General features: G+C 34.8%; 4 protein-coding genes across 9 annotated transcripts; 2 read left to right on the top strand and 2 right to left on the bottom strand.

The window, feature by feature from the left end:
* Positions 1 to 33: 33 nt before the first annotated feature.
* Positions 34 to 3,819, top strand: Rfwd3 (ring finger and WD repeat domain 3). The gene is made up of 3 exons (XM_071780682.1): positions 34 to 1,191; positions 1,598 to 1,738; positions 1,836 to 3,819. Exons 1-3 carry the CDS (start codon positions 1,182 to 1,184, stop codon positions 3,314 to 3,316), a joined length of 1,632 nt encoding a protein of 543 aa, XP_071636783.1. The 5' UTR covers positions 34 to 1,181; the 3' UTR covers positions 3,317 to 3,819.
* Positions 3,820 to 3,996: 177 nt separating this feature from the next.
* On the bottom strand, positions 3,997 to 10,151 carry Ubc4 (ubiquitin conjugating enzyme 4). Its single transcript, XM_071780692.1, has 5 exons — positions 9,651 to 10,151; positions 7,920 to 8,072; positions 7,536 to 7,618; positions 7,139 to 7,302; positions 3,997 to 7,057 (listed from the first exon to the last, which is right to left on the bottom strand). Exons 1-5 carry the CDS (start codon positions 9,711 to 9,713, stop codon positions 6,918 to 6,920), a joined length of 603 nt encoding a protein of 200 aa, XP_071636793.1. The 5' UTR covers positions 9,714 to 10,151; the 3' UTR covers positions 3,997 to 6,917.
* On the top strand, positions 8,973 to 17,378 carry Prps (phosphoribosyl pyrophosphate synthetase). 5 transcript variants are annotated; one of them, XM_071780684.1, is made up of 8 exons: positions 8,973 to 9,182; positions 10,874 to 11,081; positions 11,515 to 11,698; positions 13,037 to 13,099; positions 14,433 to 14,456; positions 15,669 to 15,892; positions 15,959 to 16,292; positions 16,407 to 17,378. In XM_071780684.1, the coding sequence occupies exons 1-8, from the start codon at positions 9,104 to 9,106 to the stop codon at positions 16,497 to 16,499; spliced, it is 1,209 nt and encodes a 402-aa protein (XP_071636785.1). In that variant the 5' UTR covers positions 8,973 to 9,103; the 3' UTR covers positions 16,500 to 17,378. The 5 variants fall into 5 exon arrangements, with proteins under 5 accessions (XP_071636785.1, XP_071636787.1, XP_071636786.1 ...); XM_071780687.1 differs by lacking the exon at positions 8,973 to 9,182 and adding an exon at positions 10,335 to 10,483; XM_071780686.1 differs by lacking the exon at positions 13,037 to 13,099.
* A 180-nt stretch (positions 17,379 to 17,558) lies between these two features.
* On the bottom strand, positions 17,559 to 21,393 carry LOC139814434 (metallophosphoesterase domain-containing protein 1). 2 transcript variants are annotated; one of them, XM_071780689.1, is made up of 5 exons: positions 20,579 to 21,393; positions 20,087 to 20,231; positions 19,721 to 19,997; positions 18,778 to 19,004; positions 17,559 to 17,986 (listed from the first exon to the last, which is right to left on the bottom strand). In XM_071780689.1, the coding sequence occupies exons 1-5, from the start codon at positions 20,699 to 20,701 to the stop codon at positions 17,859 to 17,861; spliced, it is 900 nt and encodes a 299-aa protein (XP_071636790.1). In that variant the 5' UTR covers positions 20,702 to 21,393; the 3' UTR covers positions 17,559 to 17,858. The 2 variants fall into 2 exon arrangements, with proteins under 2 accessions (XP_071636790.1, XP_071636791.1); XM_071780690.1 differs by having other exon boundaries at positions 20,653 to 21,389.
* Positions 21,394 to 22,548: the final 1,155 nt, after the last annotated feature.

Below are 22,548 nucleotides of genomic sequence, written 5' to 3'. Positions count from 1 at the left end.
TGTTTATTACATCATATATAATTTTAAATTGTTGTATAAAATATTTATACATACCGATTAGTTTTATGTTGTAATTCAACATAAATTTTTTCTAATATCATGTTAAAGTTTTCCTTTGATATTGCAAATCTTCTTTTAAAATGATCATCATCAAAAATTTCTAAATAATTTATACGTGGCCTGATTATACGTGGTTTTCGTCGATTCCTTCTTATTGGAAGATCATAACCCTCGTATTCATCAAATAATGAAAAATTAATAATTCTATCCATGTTATTGTAGATAAACACGTTTTCGTAGATATTTTAAAATAAAATCGAAACACCTTTATTCAAATTAAAGAGAAGTAGTATAATGTTTGAAAAGATTGGTTAAGAACGACATACACAAAATATCTTGTTGTTGGCGACACTGCTGATTGAGTTAATCGTCGATTAAAGTTAATCGGCGTTGGTCAAAGTGGCCCTTAGTGTATAAAATCAAAATTATTTAATTAACAATTTTTTATAAAGCGCATAGATGATTATTCCATAACTGTAACGTATGAAGTGAATTGAGTGTGTAAAAATGAGCAATAATTAATATATAACATTTATTAAAATAACAAATAAAAAAATTTGAAAAGCTTTAAAAAAAGCTATTCAAATTCAAATTTGAACCGCGCGCTGCACCCCTCTCCACCGCCCCTTAAGCTTTCCTTTCTACATTACGCACACAGTTCATGCTGTCTCACCACTCGAATAGAAATAGATCTTGAATATTGCGATAGTGACACAAGCTGCATTGACACTCATTGGCCGCGTTCAACAGACACAACTGTTGAGTTCGTCTTATCAACACTCTGCGTTAATTGGTTGGTTCTAAAAGTAAGAGCCAATTACGATTGACTGCTACTCAGCGGCTTGGTCTGCTGAACGCGCCCATTTTCAACAAGAAATTGGCCGTATCGTCCACTGACAAGAAGCGGGTGCCATTAAACAAAAAAGAAGTTGAAATCGTACGCCGTATTGTCCTCTGAAAAGAGGCAGGAGCTAAGAAAATATTATCCCAATTTGGAATAGATAACTTAAAAAGAAGAAAAAAAGAAGGAGAAGACCGCGTTTTTCATTATTGCATACTGAGATTTGTGAGTTCAGTCAAACTTGTGAGTTTGAATCTCGATCGAGTCAGAGTTAAAGGTTATGGACGAGAGTAAGTATATAATACTACTAATGTATTAAAAGGCTCAGTCACAATGAGAGGAATAAGGAATACGATAAAGGAATTAGGAATAAGGCATATTGCATCTCACTTTAATGTACGTGTACTGAAGTGAGATGCGACATTCCCTTATTCCTTATTCCTTTATCTTATTCCTTATTCCTCTCATTGTGACTGAGCCCTTACTCCGAAAAAAAAGAATACACATATTATACTCTTTTCGCGAGTATAATTAGTTGTACAACTTGTGAGACGTAATATAATTAATAATTATATAATTTTTGTGATAAGATGTTGGTGAAATCGAGCATTAATGTCTCTCTCCAATATGTTTGTTTAAAATATAATCAGACTTTAATCAAGTCTAACATTTGGCAACATTATTTTATTATTACAGACGAAAATGTAGTAGATGAGCAAATGCAAGTAGAAGAGCAAAATGCAGAAGATCAGCACGAAAATGAAAATGTTCTTTCTAATGGCGAACAAAATAATGAAGACATTGACATTCGAACTGATTGTGGGAGTTCACAACGAAGTATGTATTATATCGTAATAGAATAGTTGTAGCGTAAAAATAAAACTTTCTAAATATACGTATACAGAAATATATCTAAAAATTAAATCTCTTACAGCAAATACAGCGAGTGCAAACTTGGATGTCTCAGATATAGATTCTGATCAGGCATGTCCAATATGCATGGAACAATGGACCAGCTCGGGAGAACACCGCTTGTGTTGCTTACGCTGCGGACATTTGTTTGGGCACAGTTGTATTCTGAAATGGCTACAGTACTCCTGCAACAGTACGAATCGCCGTTGTCCACAATGCAACAAGAAAGCTGCCGTGAAACATATTAGGATGCTATATGCAAAAAAACTGACAGCAATTGATTCTACTGAATACAACAATCTGAAGAAGGATTTGCTTAATGTGTCAACTGAAAAGAATCATTTGCGGATGGAATTAACGCAAGCCAATATTCGTCTAAAAATATACGAGGAACAAATAACTTGCATGAAGAAACGTATTACCGAATTGGAAAGTCAAAAATCAAGAATCAATATTGATACTGGCCAGAGTGGTTCAAGTCTCTCTATTTCAAGAAAGTTTCATTTAGAACAATCTGTAGAAATCTGTAAAGAGGGTGGTTGTCGCGTCTTGGATTACAATCCATGGCACAAATTCCTGGCTGTTTCGCAGAAATCATCAAACACGCTATTCAACGGGTATGGCATAAGGAAGATGGATTGCGAATACTTTAATTTACGGCAATTTATTTTCTTACACACTCAGGCTATAAGAGACGTAACTTTTCATTCAACGCAACAAACAATTCTTCTTAGTGTTGGCTTTGATAAATGTGCAAAGCTAATGGACATCCAAAGTAATATGATAGTGCACACATACCAAACAGAATATCCACTTTGGAGTTGTTGTTGGTCAGGTGATAATCCAAATATTTTTCTAACTGGCGCGCAAAATGGAACGATCTCTCAGTTTGATATTAGACAAACTTCCTGCGCTGTTAACGTTTTGGAAGGTAATGGTGATAAGACACCAGTTGTATCAATGGCAACAGTGCCGCCAAATCCTGGCAGTGGTATCAGCAGAGGTGGATTTATAGCATGTCGCTTAAATTCATGTTATACATACGAAGTTAAGGACACCTTTTATCTATCTAAACAGATGTTTTTGGAGGGTCCTTTTATCTCTGTGCGCTATGATGAAAAAAATCATCATTGTCTTATATCATCTCGCCCTAATTCCAGGCAACCGCATGCAAGACACATAATATGTACTATTGAAAAGAATACGTCTAACGAAGAAATAGTTACATATAATGCGGTGCATACATTCCAGGCTGGTAATTCTCAACACCTTTTATCTCGACCATGTTATTTATCTGCGGAAGATGACACATTAGTCGCAGCATATATAGAATCAAGTAGCAGTATATCATTATGGAGTATAGCAAGCGGCCAAAAGTTATATCATCTTCCAGTATCGGATCCTGTTATGGATCTATGTTCATTTAATATTAACAATAACTTATTCTTAACAAGTCTTTCTGCAAAAAAGCTTAGACTATACAATTATGGACAATTAACATAAACGTAAAGTACAAACGTACAAAATGATACACAATCTACCTCGCCACTTGCTGTGCTTGATACTTGGTGCAAGACACAATGGTATCTTTTGATACAATATTTTTATATGTAACATACTGACTTAAAACATCTTTTCTTTGTAATAATATCATATGTATATATAGATAAATTTTGATTAATGCAAGGAGAAATATATATATATATATATATATATATTCAGTAATTATTTCTACAAACTACTAATCATATTTGTATACAATATGAAGTCATATTTGTACATAGCAATTTTAATGATGTTTTCAGCAGGAAAGACATTTTCAATAACTTATCACAGTAGATAGTCAATTTTACATAGAAATATTTTTATATACTACTTTCGTATATATAAGCTATAATACAAAAAATTTAGCAAGAGATTTATGTTCCGCCATCTGAATGATGCCAACGGGATATATATATATATATATATATATATATATATATATATATATATATATAATAAATCAGTATTAAATGACAATAAGGTGGAAATTCCGTTATTATAAACACATTATTAACAAAAAAATATTAATATAAAAATTTATGTACTGAGTCTGTACGGGGGAAAAAAGCAAAAAAGAGAACTTTTCTATTCTGGGAAAAATTAGATATATGATAAGGAAAAAATTTATGTATCCAGAATCCAGTCAGAACAATGAAAACAGAACTTTATTTTTTCATATTATTAAACATTACAGCAATTAAAACATCAAAAAGGATGATGGAATCACATCCATAAACAAACCCATATGTAGGATAATACATCATGGGCTAGATATTTAAAAGAAAAAATGATAATTATACAAAAAGAGGGCAACCTTATGTATGACCTTGACTTTGATATATGGCGTCAAGATCACTCTCCTGAGGCCCCCCCCCCCTTCAGAAGGTTTTAGCCGTCGCTCGTTTTTTATTAAAAAGTTATTAACAAAAAAAGTTTCGAAAATATAGCAGTTATTTTAAGTATTGAGAGGCATACAACTAACATTACGTCTTTCTTTTAAGTATAGAATATCTCGTTTCGCGTGAAAGTCGCTACTTTATCAAAACACAACATTTAAAGGCAGTAAATTGTTGATAAATTGAAGTCTTTTTGTTAAAGCAGAGAATACTTTATTTCGCGAGGAAGTCGCTGCTTTACCAAAACAAGTAAATTTTCTTCTGAAGTAGAGAATACTTTATTCACTGCTTTAAATGTTGTGTTTTGGTAAAGTAGCGACTTTCAATACTCAAAATAACTGCTATATTTCCAAAACTTTTTTTTGTTAATAACTTTTTAATAAAAAACGAGCGACGGTTAAAACCTTTTGAAGGTCACTCAGGAGGGTGACCTTGATAACATATGTCAAGGTCAAGGTCATCGGAGGGTGGTCCGTATTACTACATAATTACCGAAGTTATTTCAAATGTAACTAAAAAATATAACAGATTGTGTCAATGCTAAGGGAAGTAATTTATTGATATATGTGTATAGACAGTACACATATAGGCGAAGGTGGGTAGAGAGGTGGACATCGGTTCGTGTGGAAAAATAAAAACCTGAACCGTACAATGAAGACCTTTGATTAGATTGAAGCGAGGTTCATCCCACCCCACCCCGGCCTGCTTATAAGGCAAAACAAGGTCTATCATTGTACGGTTCAGGTTTTTAATTTTCCACACGAACCGATGTCCACCTCTACCCACCCCTGGCTTATATGTGCACATATATCAATAAATTACTTCCCTTAGCACTGACACAATCTGTTATATATTTTAGTTGCATTTGTTAATAACTTCTTAATGAACAATGACCGCCAGCTAAAACCTTCTGAAGGTCACTCAGAAAAGTGACCTTGACACCATATATCAAGGTTCAGGTCATACATGAGGTTGCCCTCTTTCTGTATAATTACCGAAAAAATAAAGCAAAACAATTTTTACAATCAACCAATAGTTATCACTTTTTTAAATATGATCTATGGAAAAACTAATGCTACAAACTGGTAAAACTATGATTAAACTTTTATCCTTTCACTGTAAAACGCACATGATTCAACATTTGATTGTACAAAAAGCTATGTGCATTTCTGCATCATATACATTATTATACAAATAATGAGCTAATTAAATTTCTGTCCTTATTCTTTCTAGCTGTGCCATCTCATGATTTTACAAGATTATTACCAAACTAAAGTTGAACTTAATGTGCTTTGATTGTTTTTTCCTACTCCAATTATATATTTTTAAGTAATGTAGAATTTAACTGAGGCCGCTAAATAAATGCCATTTACACCTGAGTCTGGAATGTACACGGCATGATATAGATACAAAAACAAAAAGATAAAATGTATACTTCTAAAGATACATATCTGTGATGTGATATAGTTTTACTACCGCAGGTAAGCCAACACTAAAAATACACTAGTGTAAAATATTAACATCGAAGTTTATGAATCTTTTTACAGGTCATATCTTACTTCAATAATATTCAAGCGGACTTGCTTAAATTATGCTTTTTCTCTATCTCAAATAAAAGCAGTTTTTTGCACATATGCATATATTGCTTCAATATTACTTTATTCATCATAGATCAGTGATGACCAAATTACACTTGTTGTTAGTGGTTCTGATTCTGACTTCAAAATTGGTCCAAAAAAATTAAGTTTCTTAAATTAAAAAAACGACAAATTTAAATATAAAAAGATAAAAAGATAAAAAAAGGGACATTCAAAATTTTCTCATGCTTCTTGAAAATCTTAAGCCTAATATCGTTTTTTATTAGGAACAAATTCAATTATGTAAAAGTGCAATAGTAACAATTTATTTAATAATGAAAAATGATGAACTGTAATTACCTATTACAGTTCATGAACCTATATGTCTTGTATTAAAGAACGAAAGAAATACGTTATTTTTATTGTAACATGTACCTTCCATTAAAATGTAAGTATGGCATATAATTATGCACAGCTCATCAAGAAAATTTGTGTATCACTGATATAAAAGATAGATCATAAATAAATTATAGAAATTGCACGATTTAATTACGCTTGAAAGATAGTATCATGAATACATAGATTAGACTTTACTGAAAATTCAATACAAATCCCTCTTTAATACAAATTCAAAATCTATAATGCAATGGAAAACATTAATGGCTGATAAAATAATAAAAATTTGACAATGGTATACAAAGCTAAAGGATACGCATTTTGTTGTAACATTACGTTATTTCTTAAGCAACAATGGAATTTGAATAGAATGTAATGCAGAACAGTATATTCCTCACAGAATGCTTAAAATTTAGCTAATTGATTCATACTAGCCATTTCTTTAATAATTATTTCTCTCTCACGCTTATGTTACAAATTAAATAAATGACTATTGGTAGATATTGAATAGCTTTTCTGTCTTGTAATGTCTTTTTACATCCAGATATTGTCATTATAGATGAGGAATTTCAATTGTAAAACTATTAATGATATATATCCGAACATGGTATTATTACAAGGAAATTTTTAGCACAAAATGAGTGGATGTGACAAATGTTTGGATGTGACAAATTAACTATGTAGTTATCACTAACTGAAGAGGCAGTGCTCGGTGGCGCGTTCCAAGTCCCAATTATACGAAGATAAAGCAACTCTTGCGTTATGTTCTTCAATTCCCATATCTGTTAATCTTCTTATCTTGTCATCTAAATCGGGCATTTTTGCTGGCCCTAAAGATTCGATATAAGTCATATACTTTAACACAAAATGTATGTATGTACATAAACGTGACTAAGTGCGCGAATACGTACCACCTGCATATACAAATGTCCAATGTGTGGCAGTTTGACGAAACAATTCAGGATGTTCTTTATATTGTTTAGCGACTACTGCATCCTGAGGATCATCAGGTTCTGCTGCAGATAACAATGCTTGTAACGATAGCAATACTGTGCGCAGAGTCATTGCGGCAGCCCTTAAATATGAAAATAAAGATGAGATTATTTTGCAAATGTACAAGCCACATTACTAATACAACAAAGTTGTAACATTAAATTAAGAAATACGTAGAAAATATATAAACATGATAAAAATAAAAATATATTTTTACTCGATAAAAGACATTGTAAAACAGACTAAAGTTTTTGAACAAGAGTTTTTGACAACTATTAATAATCTAATGAATAAATTTACAATGAAAATACATGCCATTGATCTTTCAAGATATCCAAACATATGGCACCAGTGACGGAAGATATATTGGGATGCCATATTTTTGTTATAAAACGTACCTGCAAAATTTTATACAATGCAAAACCTTTTGACAGTTTATTCATAAAAACAAATATATTTTATCTATTATAATAAAACAAAGTATGAATAAAAATTCATCGATGACAATATAATTAATATTGATGATATATTTGTTACTAATTTATAAAGATTCTAAATGGTAGATTTACAATATTCATGTGTTATAATCGATCTTCTTGTACCATATATTACAATAAAAAATAATAAACGTTATTAGAAGCTACGGAAATGCTTGCTATATAAGTATTATACTCATACTTTTTAAAATTTTCAACTTACTTTGGGAGGATTGAATGGATACGTCTCGGGAACTTTGATCTCGAGCACAAAATTACCACCTTCGTATGGGGTGTCCGGTGGGCCAGCAATCTCTCCCTTTAATTCGGTAAGACTATCGTTGACTAACTCAACTTTAATCGCACATTTTGCTATCTATTACAAAAATCAAATAAATAATGTTAGACAATCAGATAGTTATATGTTAATAATATGTTAGAGCAAATAATATGTTGAAGCAACTATCTAACATAATATGTTAGATAATTGCTATAAAATGTTTATTGCAATTTTGCAACGTATGGCAACACATAACAATTTAGATAAAATATCAACAACCTCTCACAAAACAACTACACTTACATGAATAAGCATAAATGCAAATAACTTGTAAAGTACGTTACATCACAAGAGCATAAAATTTGTAATTTATATATAAAGATTCTTAAATAATATTCAAATTAACAAATAAATATATTTAACAAAGCTAATACATATTAATTTATCGTAAATTAAAAATTATTTTATTGTAAATCAATTTATGGTAAAAAAAAGATATTCTATAAAAACTGTCTTTTGTTCATTTATATGTATATGAATGTATACAAAGATACATTACAGAATACAGCAATTAAGTTGCAAAAATTGTAACTCCTAAGTTACAATTTAAGAGCAAATGACGTATCGACACGAAAAATTAGAAAAAGCAAAGACGAAATGTTTCAAAGAATCTAAAAACAATTGAACATTGAGAAAGCTTCAAATCATAGTAGCAATAATATTTCGGTCAGTTTTGATATATACGCGACACTTGTTTTTCAATACCATCTCTGTCTCCTAGTAAAAAGAAGGAAAAAAAACATTCAGGTTCATGTTCACGATGGATAAGAGGATATAGAGCCGACAAAAACATACATTGCCAAATCATGTCCCCTCGTAAAATTCGTGTGTGGTACTACGTCAGTCTCGCGATACAAATTATCAAAATAAACATGTAATCATAACCTATGACATCCGAGGCGTGATAAGAGCGGATCTCGAGACGCGTTCTTGCGGCGGATAACAATTCGCAAAACTGTCATGGTACGGCTTTAGTTCGCGACGCCACGGCGTAATTAAGCCGCCTAGAAAGCACGTGGAGGCGTTATCAGGGAGACGCAGAAACGCGTTCAAATGCGAGGGCAGAGATGAGCAATCTGAAAAAGTGCAGAGCCACCCAGAGATCCCAGTGCGGCCGAGATCCCGGACCTGCAAACGCGCATCATGGTGAGTACGGCCGAGCTACCGAGCTACCCAGATTCACGCGAGTCTAATTCGATATCGTCGAGACGTTGACGTTGGGGCAGGGAGATGTTGACTGTCGCATCGCCCATCGGCAACATTTCACACGCGTCATCGTCCGTCATAGTCCACAGACAGCACGCATGTCTAAAAAGACGTCGTAAAGACACCTTTAAGCCATACGTGTTTAAAAGACATCTTTATGGCATTTTTTTAGACATGCTGTCTGGGAAAGATCGGACGTTTTCGGGACAGACGAGAAAGACGCGGACGAATGACAGCCGACCGGGCGACGCGCAACAGGCTCTCCTACCGCGTGCGAGCTCCCGATCGTCCCGGCCGCGAGGGGATTGCGTAATCGGGATACGCGGCCTTTACCCGCCGTGGCTTATCGCGAGGACACGCGGCCCCCGTCCCACCGACTTGACGCTGCTCGCTCGCTCGCTCACTCACCTCCTCGCTCTTTATAACCTCTTTGAATTCCCGTTTGATTCGCTGTGCCGCGATGTTCGCCATGGCTCTCGAATCGGCCTAGACCGTTAGCACGTTGTCATTGTCGCTCGGAGGAACGAGCTCGCCCGTGCTCTGCGACGCGCTCCACGCACGTTCAGCGGCGTCGCGCTGCGCTGCGTCGCGTCGCGTCAACGTCGCGTCGCGCGTAGGCCGCGTAGAGCGTCCTCCGCGTGTAATCCCCGTGGCCCGTACACCTGCACCCAAATCTTGCCCGTCTCGTTTCTCTCGCGCGCGCACGGCCCACGGCCCTCGTCCTCGTCCCCTAACCACGGTGGCCGTGTCGAGAAACTCACGCCGTCGCCGTCGCGCACGTACGGTACACACACGCGTGACGACACGCGACCACACGCGACTCGTCCGGTCGTCCGCACGACTCACGCTGCTCAGCGCCGCCGTGGCCGCCGGGCCACATCAATGGGCAAAAATTGACTATCACCCGCTGCTCGCGCCCGCTCCTTTTGAATTTCGTCTAGGTTCACGTCGCGCCTCGCCGCTCGTCGCTCGCCATCCACGCCACGATTTTGCGCCCCGATCAGCCCCGATCGCGGTGGGATGTTAAGTTAAGGGCGGCACGCGTGCACGTGGGCATTGGGCAGCGTGGGCTACGATCGAGATATCCGGAGATTACGGGCCGCGTATACGCTCGCGGGCCTCGCGGCATCAGCGCGATAAGAGTACGTTGTTATCGACGCGAAGGGTGGAAGCACGAGCGCGGACACTTTGTCGCGAGATCGGCGGTGTAGAGAGCAGAAAGGCGGCTTTTTGAGCCAGGCGTGAGTAAAAGCGAATAAAAATTTTGATGGGTGAAAATTGGTAGGAAAAGAGAGAGAGAGAGAGACGCTGTATCGATTATCAACGACGGGTATACGTTCCTTCGCGTGAGACGCGGCGGCGGTTATTTACGTAACCAGTATTAGGCTGATTGAGGCGACCGAGCACGCTTATCGGAGATCGTTATTTTCCGCGAGAGTGGCGAAAGGGGGCCGGACACCACGACGATAAGAGTACCCCGCTCCGTTTTGCGCGCTAACAACACGGAGTTACACGAGATACCCCCCTCTCCCCGCGCGTGCGCGTAGGCGGAGCGTGATCCAGCCCGACGTCACGTCCGGTACGCGCGCGATCCCCGATTGGCCGACCGCCCCGGTGGTTTTCTGTTGTAGTGATGCCCGTGTCGCAGCCAGTGCGTGCTAAGAGTTTGTTACGCGCAAACTTGGAGAACTCACGCGTGCGAGTCCTGCAGAGCAGAATGCCGAACATCAAGGTCTTCAGCGGTACCTCGCATCCGGATCTCGCCCAGCGGATCGTCGACCGCCTCGGCATCGACATCGGCAAAGTTGTCACCAAGAAATTCAGCAACCTCGAGACATGGTAATGGTCGCTCTCGCCGATCGACGGACCACGCTTGCCGCGCGCGTGATCACGTTTCTCCTCTTGTCAGTTGGCGAGCCGGAGCTAATCGTGCGCCGGCCGCGACCACGTGTCGTCGCGCGTGGATCGCGGATTTCCGCACGTGCCGTCGTGTTCCACGCTTTCTCTTCTCCGACATTCGTCACGTTCGCGTGCGTTTCGTCCCTCCGCGACGCGCGGGTTAACGCTCCGCGTTAACTCCATTCTCTCGGAGTCTAATGTCATTATCCGATCCCTAATCACTTCTTCTAACTGGACGGTCGCTCGCCGTGAGCGTCGACTCGCGCCGCAACGTCTCGCGAAGCAAACGCAAATTATCCAATCGAGATCCTCGCTCATACTCTACTATTCTTGTAAGATTGCAGGAAATAACGCAAGATTTAATACTGTTTAGCGTGGAGATCGGAGAATCTGTCCGTGGGGAAGATGTGTACATTGTGCAAAGTGGAAGCGGCGAGGTGAATGACAATCTTATGGAGCTTCTGATCATGATCAACGCTTGCAAAATTGCTTCTGCATCACGAGTAACAGCGGTTATTCCTTGTTTCCCTTATGCCAGGCAAGATAAGAAAGACAAGGTAGGTAAAACGGATAGAGTAACCATTACTTGCTCCTATACATTTGTATCTTAGAAGTAGTAGCGAGATACGTATAAATAATGCTAATGTACCTGTTCTTTATATAAGCCAATTATATTTCAATTTTATGTCCCATATTAGGTATAAGTATATATTCTAATAGATTATTTCGTCATATTCCGAAATATTGTTTGTGATATTTTGATTAGACTGTTATTTGTTCCTGTAAAGTATTAATGCTTACACATCTTTTGTCGACATTGCATGAGCGACATGCAATAAGCTATCTGCAATTTTATAACGTATTATATGAGATAATATATTGGTATAAGAAAAACATAGTGTAATACATGCATTTATAATAGATCTATATATAGAAAAATTGACTTTTTCGTAAATACTTTAAAGAATGCACGTATTTCTATCACAAACTTTTCGTAAAATAATAATTACGATTTGCATCTTATTAACGTTAAACACAATATGTGTACATATGTTTACAGCACAGTTATGTTTTTTACTTTAAAATCTTGTTCGTGATATACAGCTTAAAATGCTTAAAACACTAATAATTGAGACTTGTATCTAAACTATTTATATAATCATTGCAACGTATAGAGATCTGTAATCTCTATATATGTACATCAGCATAAAACTCTATGTGTATTGTAGCTACAATGATTTCTCTTTTTCTTTAATTACTACTAATGTTTGAGGATTAACATAATTACAATCCATTTATTTCTGAATAAATAGATACTTGTGAATATTGATCTTTCCTCTTAGGAATACTTTAATTAATCAGCGGCATGGCTTTCAAAAAAATATAAGATATGTACTCGTGACCATTTTCTCAACAGGATTTAGGTGTGTCTCGTGGACAGGTAGTTAATATATGCAATTAAAATTTCCCGTCTATTTTATACGATAACTTAAGACTTAAGATGACTTGATCTGATGAAATATGTTCAATTGTTGCAATTTATTAACTTGATCAGGAAGCACATTTTAAAAAATCTTATTTTAGTGATTAACTTTTTCCACATCAATAGCAGATTTTTATTAAATTGCAAACTAAGTGTTATTTGCTTAAGAATATTTGATCACCACTTCTTAATCAATTAATATATCTAATATAGACGCAACTGCTGTATTTATGTTATAATGATTGTGCAATTATGTTATAATGATGTACATATATATAAATGCAAATTGTGTAGTATGTCTGTTCCTTACTATTTTCTTGAAGTTTTTGATAGAGTTGAACCAAGCGTGATAACGGAAAAAATATTACCTTGAAGAAGCTCTATATTTCTTTAACATACTATATCTTCACAGGGCGGTGATGGTGGAGACTCTAAAAATCAGATTGTCATGAAGTCGAACGAGTGGAAATTCAGGGTAACTTGTGGCGGTCCTATATGTTCTATTTTTAATTTTTTCATAGCTTTGCAACAGACCAATGGAGTAATATCATTTCTGGAACGCAAACTCGATCTCATCGTCATATGAAATATGCTTGTACTCTGTCGGCTTTATGTTATTGGGCTGCACCGGATAATACACAGATTATGATCAGAACCTGCGTCATTCGCTAATAATTGCAATATTGATTTGATTCTTTTTTTACATTCTTTAGAGGATATCTATCGGGATTTTAGAATACATACTTTTTATATAAATGATATATGACTTTAAAATTTAACCACAAACATACAAAATAATACAAAAAAATATTATTTTTTTAAATATTATACTGTGTGAAGCAAATAGTGAAACTAGCACATAGTTCAAGTATGTATACAGGGGAAATAGTATTAATTATACAAGGCTAATATAATTAAAATATGCAAAATTAAACTATATATGTATATATAATAACATTTTATATTTTACTTGTAGAAATTATATCATGATTATAAGTGAATTATATCATTTATATAACCATCTGAATCTTGTAAGAAAATCAAGCATGAGTTAGTTATCCTTCTACAAATTTCATTATTTAATCAGATTTACATCATATCCCAAATTTCACTTTAAACATTCATTGCTTTTAGTATCAATTTATGCGTATTATCTTGAAATATGGACGAGAATATAGATAATTTTAATATTAAATTACGCGTAGAGTTGTAATTTTTAATATAACATTTTATCACTTGACGTAATTGAGATGTTTGTAATAAAATAAATAGCAAATATTTTAAAATTTTAAGCACTACAAATGCATACATTTCAAGCATGTTATTTATAATGACGTAAGGTTATCAAAAGTTGGATAACCCAAACGGGTGTTGCAAAACTCGTGCTAGATTTCTCCAAGAGAGGTCTTCTGCACATTTTTGTTGCCACGATAATAATAACTACATAATTAATCAATTTCTGATGTTAACTTTATTTTATTAATTATTTAAATTTATTAAATATGTTACTATTATATGTTTTTCTTATTCTGTTTATTTTATACATGTTTTTATTTTAAATAAAAGTTTAAGGTAGATATTGATATTCTTACAATTTTTTATATTATTTACATACAAAAATGAGCGCCTCTTTATTAATTGGGTACTGCATGAAAATAATATATAACATTAAAAATTAAACAATTCCATATCACTTCTCATTAAAAAACGAAAAGAGATCGGAAAAATCATTATTGACTATAATGTTTGCTAGGAAAAAAAGTTATAATTATATTCCTTTAAGTTTCTGAATAGTTGGGTATTTTCAGGATATTCTGCCCGACCTGTCTACAGTGAGTATAATAGCAACGAGATTGTCGAGTGCAGCGTTTGTAATGATAACTCGATGAACCATTCGATTTATAATATTACTTTTGGATTCAGACGAGAATTTTCTTTGTAGGACTAACCAAACTTATAATATCGTTGCTATACAACACCGTGGTATTCCTATGAATGAATGAATGAATGAATGGGACATTTGGTCAAAGCATATTGATATCCGAATGAGAGGGCAAAATATTAATATAATAGCAGTACATTGTTGGCAATTAGTATAGTGGGGTACGCATATGTATGTTTCACTGGGTACTAATTATTGAAGCTTAAATCAGTGTTATTGTCCAAATGCACTAATCAAATATCGCCTATTCTATTAATGCTTAAATAGCATAGGAATGTCAATGTGTTATCTTGGTGATAACTTGTCTTGTTGATACTATAATTGCGGGTAATACTTTGAAACAGTGATTAATTTTTATAAACCTTATACTCATCACAAGGTATTGATGGTTTACTAAAAAATATTCCATTCATTTGCACAATGCATTTCTCTACTACAAATCTTTTTTATGTAATTTTGCACATACAATGTTAAAAATGCACTCGCGATATTGACATATTTGTTTCTTGGAATAAATCTTTACATTTGTGATATATTCTTATCTCCGTATATTCGGCATCTGTTAGCAATGTTTGCCCTCTTGTTCATCTCCTACTATCCTTTGCTACATAAGGGCAAAGGACCGAGATGCATTGTGTTCCGTTTTGCGTTCATAATTTTAGATATTTTGCTTCATTTACGATAGTTGTTGAGAGTCTAACTGGGGTGCATTTGCAACGTTTCCCTGTCAAAATATATTTTACGAATATACCTATATCTTTCGAAGAGTAATATTTTAGTATAGCCATTATATTCATATTTTGTCCCCTCTGAAAAATCTTTTTTTCGGCAATGTATTTCCAATGTTTAATAAATCATATTGTATCTTCCAAAAAGCCGACACAGCAAAGAAAAATTAACATATTTTTTTAAATTTTTATTTAGCTTAAAAGGTAGTAAAATAAACTAATTTATAATATTTTTGATTTCTCGAATATTTTTTCATGCTTTTAAGGGACTTTAATAGCAATTTCTTTAAATTGCAGGCTATTTCCAGTTGCAAATGGACTTGAAGGACTCGTACAAATTCTTGAAACTGATGGATCGAAATGTATTTTTACAGAGTCGTGCGCCAATCTCTGCAAAACTAGTTGCGAATATGCTTTCTGTGGCGGGTGCTGATCACATTATCACAATGGACTTGCATGCTAGTCAGATACAAGGATTCTTCGACATCCCAGTAGACAACTTATTCGCTGAACCAGCTGTCCTCAAGTGGATTAAAGAGAATATCGTTGAATGGCGAAACAGTATCATTGTCTCTCCTGATGCAGGTGGTGCCAAAAGGTGAATAATCAGAAAAAGAAAATAACTTTAATCGAAGAGATACATCGATCGTCTTTTACTTTACAGAGTCACATCCATCGCAGACCGATTAAATGTTGAGTTTGCGCTCATACATAAAGAAAGGAAAAAGGCGAACGAAGTCGCGAGTATGGTATTGGTCGGAGACGTCAAAGACAGAGTTGCTATCCTTGTGGATGACATGGCTGACACTTGCGGTACCATTTGTCACGCAGCGGAAAAACTATTGGAAGCTGGTGCCACGAAGGTTTACGCGATACTTACACACGGTATCTTTAGTGGGCCAGCCATTAGTAGAATTAACAATGCTTGCTTCGAGGCTGTAGTAGTGACCAACACTATTCCTCAAGATGGTCACATGAAAGATTGTCCAAAGATTCAGGTAACTGTTTCTTTCGTTAGGGAAATTTCGACACGAAATTCTTATCGCGATAACGGTGATAGTAGTGTTATATGGATTTAATCATGACACAACTGATTACCTTTTATCTTTCAGTGTATCGATGTCTCAATGATGTTTGCCGAAGCAGTGAGGCGGACACATAATGGCGAATCTGTATCGTACCTGTTTTCGAATGTACCGTATTAGACGAAAATCTTCCGTAATCTACTTTAAACCTGTGTAAGAAGAACATATTCTTTTTACATTTGTTACTGTTAGTTAAAAACTACTTCGTCTACCTGCTAGTTAGGTGCATATTTTGTGTGTCCTAATTCTAAATTAAAATTTACATTTGTTCTATTTTTTTGTGAATTTCCAATAGCAATTACAAGATTGGTAACGGAACACAAAATGATGAAGATTAGAGATTTAGATACGTAAGATGTTTTTTTAAACTTAATAGTTCTACGAATTTCTCCAAATTTCTCCAAAGTTGAAGAGACACATGATGCTTTGGAATTGTGTTGTAATCGAAGATGATTCCAGCTTCAACTTATGACATGGCATCCTTTTTATCAGTCTCAATTTAAAATGATAGAAGGATCAATTTGTTATAATGACGAGAATAGTAATTTATGGATTAAAATATTTGTAAACTATGATTAAAACTCAATGCACGTAACGGTCATGCATAATTTATCAGTGCATATATCAGATGAATCAATTTTAGATCTGCAATATCTATATAGGTATATATAAAAATTTTGCATACATCAATTAAGAGAAATTGCTTAAATAAATTTTCGTAGTTGAAATGTGTCTAACGCATTACGATTATGATAGAAAAATGGCACTGATCACGTTTTTAATGCAAGCATAATAATTTATGATTATATTAAAATTATATTAAAATCGAAATAATTTACACTCGATAAAAATAAATGATTTTATTCAATAAAATAGCCTCCGATCTACGTACGAATTTAGCTTGTTATGACTACGATGACGATCGTAAATTTTGTCTTGCTAATAAAAAAAGTGCCATTTGTTACTCGATTGAATATTACAATAAATGTATAAAAAGTAGTGATTTTTTTATTGGTGATTATTATCTAAAGCACGTATTAAGTATATCCCCAAAAATTCCATATTTTCAATAAATTCATTTTTAATTTTAATCCTTAACAAAGAATACTGAAATATTAAGTAATCTTTTGTTGAAGTGGATGATCAGGATGATGAAAAGTTTATATTCATCAAGAAAAATTATATATAATATAATTTACTTTTATTTAAGAAAGAGATTACAAATTGGATCATATCTTACTTAATATTGTTAAGATATTACAAAAATCGTGTGCAAAAGAAAGGCGAATTAACACTTATACTATACTGCTTATACATACATACTGCTTATACATCATGATTTATAAATTAAGGCAAGAAATAACTAATTTTACGTTAATCACATAATGAGTTTTCTTAAGCTCGTAAGAAAGATCTGAAGTATTCCTGATGTAGCATTACACAATGAAATATACATTGATGCTAATCTCGTTTGAAGATTTATGATTTTTGAATACCGGAAGGTAATGTTATATCAAATACTATTGGTGGATTACTTGGCAGATAATTCAGATCACATGTTGATGCATTAATGTATATTATCTTGCCATCTGAAGATATGCCATATCCTATAAAACAAAATTATAAGTAAAATGGATAAGATGTTCCCATAATGTAACTACAAATATACAGCATGTTAAAAAAGGTAACACCTAGGAGTATGTCGTACTTGTGAGAACAAACCGAAAAATCTTAATAAGCATTATTCCAAAAACCATTTATTTCCGAGTTATAATACATTCAATGTATTCTCTGCTTGTTTCACGTGTATGCATTGTATAACGTATTTACACGCAACCGCTCATATACTCGTCTTTCACGAGCTTCTAAATTTGACGAATAATGAACATCGTGGAACTTTTGCAAGATATTCCTCTTCTATGTAGACAATATAGTTCACGATGGTGCCCTTATGCATTTCCTCATGATTGTTAGACAACATTTAAACAATTGTTTTCAAGAAAATTAAATAGCACGTGGCGGTCCAGTTGCATGGCCACCTCATTCACCAGATTTAAATCCGTTACACTTTTATTTATAGAGACATTTGAAGAACATGATGTACGCCACATCAGTTGACACATTGGATAAACTAATACAGAAAATTGAAAACGTCAACAAAATCGAAATAAACTGGAATTTTTTAATGTATTGGATCTTTAATGAGAAAGTGTGCTGAATTGTGCGTTGAAATGAACGAAGGGCATATCTGCTATAAAAAATGGTTTATAACTCGGATATAAATGGTTTTTTGAATAATGCTTACTAAAATTTTTCGGTTTGTTTTCACGAATAGTACATACTCCTAAAATTTGACACCACCTTTTTTCAGTACCCTGTATAATAATATTCATCATACCTTCGTGTATGTGACCAAATACATGATATTTGGGCTTTACGCGATTCTGCACCGTCGACAATAATTCAACGCATCCGGCTCGTACTCCAGTGCAGCATAGGTCTCCGTGACCTACAGGAGGGGTATGCGTTACGAGGATATCTGTGTCAGACGGAATCATTTCCCATTTTGAAAGGCATGCTTCTCCACGCGGCACGTTAAATGCCCACTTACAAAACTCGGGCTGCCTAAAGTTTCAATGAAATGTCCCTCAGAAATAAAAATCTTATACCTGAAATTATTTTCTACAAATATTTCGCATAGTATTCAAAAAAGGTAAACATCAATCTTTGATACAATCATAATATTTATCTTAAACAACAGATCAATATAGATTTTCTATACATATTGCTTGTTTACTTAATTTCAGAATATTGGAACATAAAATATGAAAAAAACTCTTACTCTTATAAATATAAACATTCTCAATTCTAATTCCTATAAACCCTTGATTAATATACATTATACAGCCATTGACAAAGTTATTAGGCACCTTATTTCTTCTGAATATCTTGGAACGAATGTTTTCTGTTTACGTATTTATTATGTGCGATTATTTCCATTTAATAAGCAATTGCTATACTTTTTTGTAGGCAGTAAACAGATAAAGTCTAGCAATTGCTTGTGAAATTGAAATAATCACGCCCGTATTAATCAAAGTCGACATACGGAATAAACAGTTTTCTAAATAATATTGCTGTTTCCCTAAGATAATGGACTTTGTGCCTTAATTGTTTGAACCATTCACAAGGCTAATAGAATGAAAACAATAAAGAGCTTACGTTCATTCACTGTCAAGATATTCAGAAGAAAAAGAGTACCTAATAATTTTGAATATACAGTGGCTGTATGTTCTATTTTTATTCATAAACTAATTTAGTATAACTGATATAACGATATTTACCATGGAGTACCGTATATCTTAATTCCATGCACTATAATCTCGGAATCTTCAAGGTATGTACAATTTGTCAAATAATCTTTAACATTAGTAGTTTTAATAGCTTCCACAAGAATATCCTTGGACATACCCAAGGTAGGTATATCGTCGAGTATACTGGTTCCTGTATGCTTCTGGTGATCCCCGCTGGTATGCACAGAAAAGGGATGCGTGAACGTGGGATCAAAGCTAAGTTCATGGTTTCCAGCTATAACTATCTTATGCTTGTGTGGCAAGTTACCTAGAATTACCGCAAAATACGTAACTTCTCTTAACATTCCTGCATTTCTCGTCGATGCACAGCACGAATTAGTACACACGATAATTTACCTATCCAATTATTGAATTCTACGACCTCTTGCAGGCTGCCACATTTCGTGAAATCCCCGGCGTGGATGAAGACGTCTCCCGCGGGCACGTCAAATTTTATAAACGGCGTGAGCGAGTGCGTGTCGCTCATACATACCACACGCAACTGAAAATAGAAAATCATTGTTAAGCCTGTATATGTTTCAGATTAATACGCTCGCATTGATGATCGTGAGAAATGGAAAACTTAAATTCTTCTTAAAACGTATAATTAACGGCGTTAAACGTCTAATGGTTATTCTACGTAGAAGTCGTAGTCGTGAGTTGTAAGAAATTGACCAATCACAGATTGAATATTCTCCTCAACTTCGAATGTGATTGGTCAATTTCTTACAACTCACGATTACGACTTCTATGTAGAATAACCTTAAGACAAGTGAAGGTGACGTTTAAGGTTAACACAAATACATCGCTCCGTGCTGAGATCGGGACGTTAAAAATCGTCGGACGTACTTTGTCGCTCGGTGCCTCGTTCGTCGGCAATTTAGCATTTATTTTAACGACTTTCTGATGCTGGGACAACTCACGCCAAGCTGCCGTGGGATCAGCTGTCAACGGATGAATAGCTATCTTCATGCTGAACCGGTAAATAGACAGCCCGTTCAGCGTTCAGCCCGTCGCTACGTTACATCGCTACTGTGTATGTATTGTATGTACATACATACATACATATGTACATACACTCTACCGGCAGGAATGCCTGGACATAATACATATACATATACCTATACCAGAGAGAAACCTGAGAGCGGCCACCGGGATCATTCCGTTCCAGCGGACGTATACTGACGCGCCGCCTGAGAAAGTGGACGTCAACTACGGCGTTACGCTCGATAACGGTACACACATGGTTCGTGTCCGTGCTATGGTTCGTGTCCGAACTACTCAGATGGAGGGGATATGCTGGTCGCGCAAGCCCCTCCTCTGTTCGTGTACGCTCGGCACTTGGCAAGCTTCGAGCGGGGAGAGAAGGACAGACATACGATCTGCTGTCTCTTTCTCTCTTGAGCTGGGACATTGCCGGCGCGGCGTTGCCGTTAGCACGCGCCGGCTATACCACAATGCCACGCATTTCGGGTTTCGCGTCTCGTGTCTCGTGTCTCGCCGAGTGCCGAGTCTCGAGTTGGCAAATTGACGATGCGCTATACGTTACATTTGCGTTTATATTTACAAATTTTATTTTTTATATTTATAAATAAATATATATATGTATATATATTAGAAGTTTATAAATATATAAAGATTGCAATATAATTAATTAAATAAATATTTATAAACTTAAAAATTAAAATTCGCAAATGTAATGTATAAAAATCACGGTTCTATACATATGCTTTTCTATCTAAAAAAGTCTTACATTAAAAACCTTTACTTTAGCATAATAATATTTACGTGTAATATTTAAATGCATACCAATAATTATATTTATTAACTATGAGAAATAATTGTAGTTTATAATGTTCTTTTACTCTCATTAAATTTATTTTACCTATGCATGTTTAATTGGCCAAATTACGGCTAAATTACAAGCAACAACAAAAGGATATTGGATAAAAATAAAAACATTTTATTAAATAAACAATACACGTGGGTAACATTTCGACTGTACTTATTATAATTTTAGTCTTCTTCGGAACGGATTACTATGAATATAAAAGAAGAAGATATAAATATTAAAACATGATAATGTTTCAGTTAACATACTAAAACATTAAACATTAGTCTACTAGACTAAAACATTAAACAATTTCCTAATAATATAACCAAAATAAACAATAAAATCTAATTGAATCACAAATATAAAAACGCCGGAGTATAAATCGAATGAAACCATGACAAGATAAATTTTATATTTATATTGAGAGGTGATAAAATCTCTTCCGTCAGGAAGAGAATGTAAACAATTATTAACGGGGGTATTCTGATTTAAAATATCTTTAAAATAGATATTTTTCAGGAATTTTTTATAGGGAAACAAAAAAGTGAATAACGTTAAACTTTGCATGTTCTCTTCACCTTATTTTAAAATTTTATTTTTATTTAAGTAACAAAAATGCTCTTCTTTTCTGTTATATCCTTGTCACTATAAATGACAGACGGTGTAAATAATTTTAGCTGTTCTAGGTATCTGAAACACAAAAAGCTAAAATTTTCTTTCTCTAAAATTTCTAATTCTGCAGAAGTGTGGCTATTGTCTGAACTAGAATTAAATCAATATTTCTATTTTGTGTGTGTAAAAACGGCTTTTTTATTAAAAATATTGGTAAATGTTTACAATTAGGGCCTGACCTCCGATGACCTTGACCTTGACATATGTTGTCAAGGTCACCCTCCTGAGTGACCTTCAGAAGGTTTTAGTCGGGGGTCGCTTTTTATTAAAAAGTTATTAACAAAAAAAGGTTTGGCGACCTCACCGATTTCAA

The sequence above is a fragment of the Temnothorax longispinosus genome, chromosome 6, assembly GCF_030848805.1.
Source record: "Temnothorax longispinosus isolate EJ_2023e chromosome 6, Tlon_JGU_v1, whole genome shotgun sequence".
NCBI lineage: Eukaryota > Metazoa > Arthropoda > Insecta > Hymenoptera > Formicidae > Temnothorax > Temnothorax longispinosus.
The sequence above is the reverse complement of the archived record's forward strand: the minus strand, read 5'-3'. Positions and strand labels throughout refer to the sequence as shown.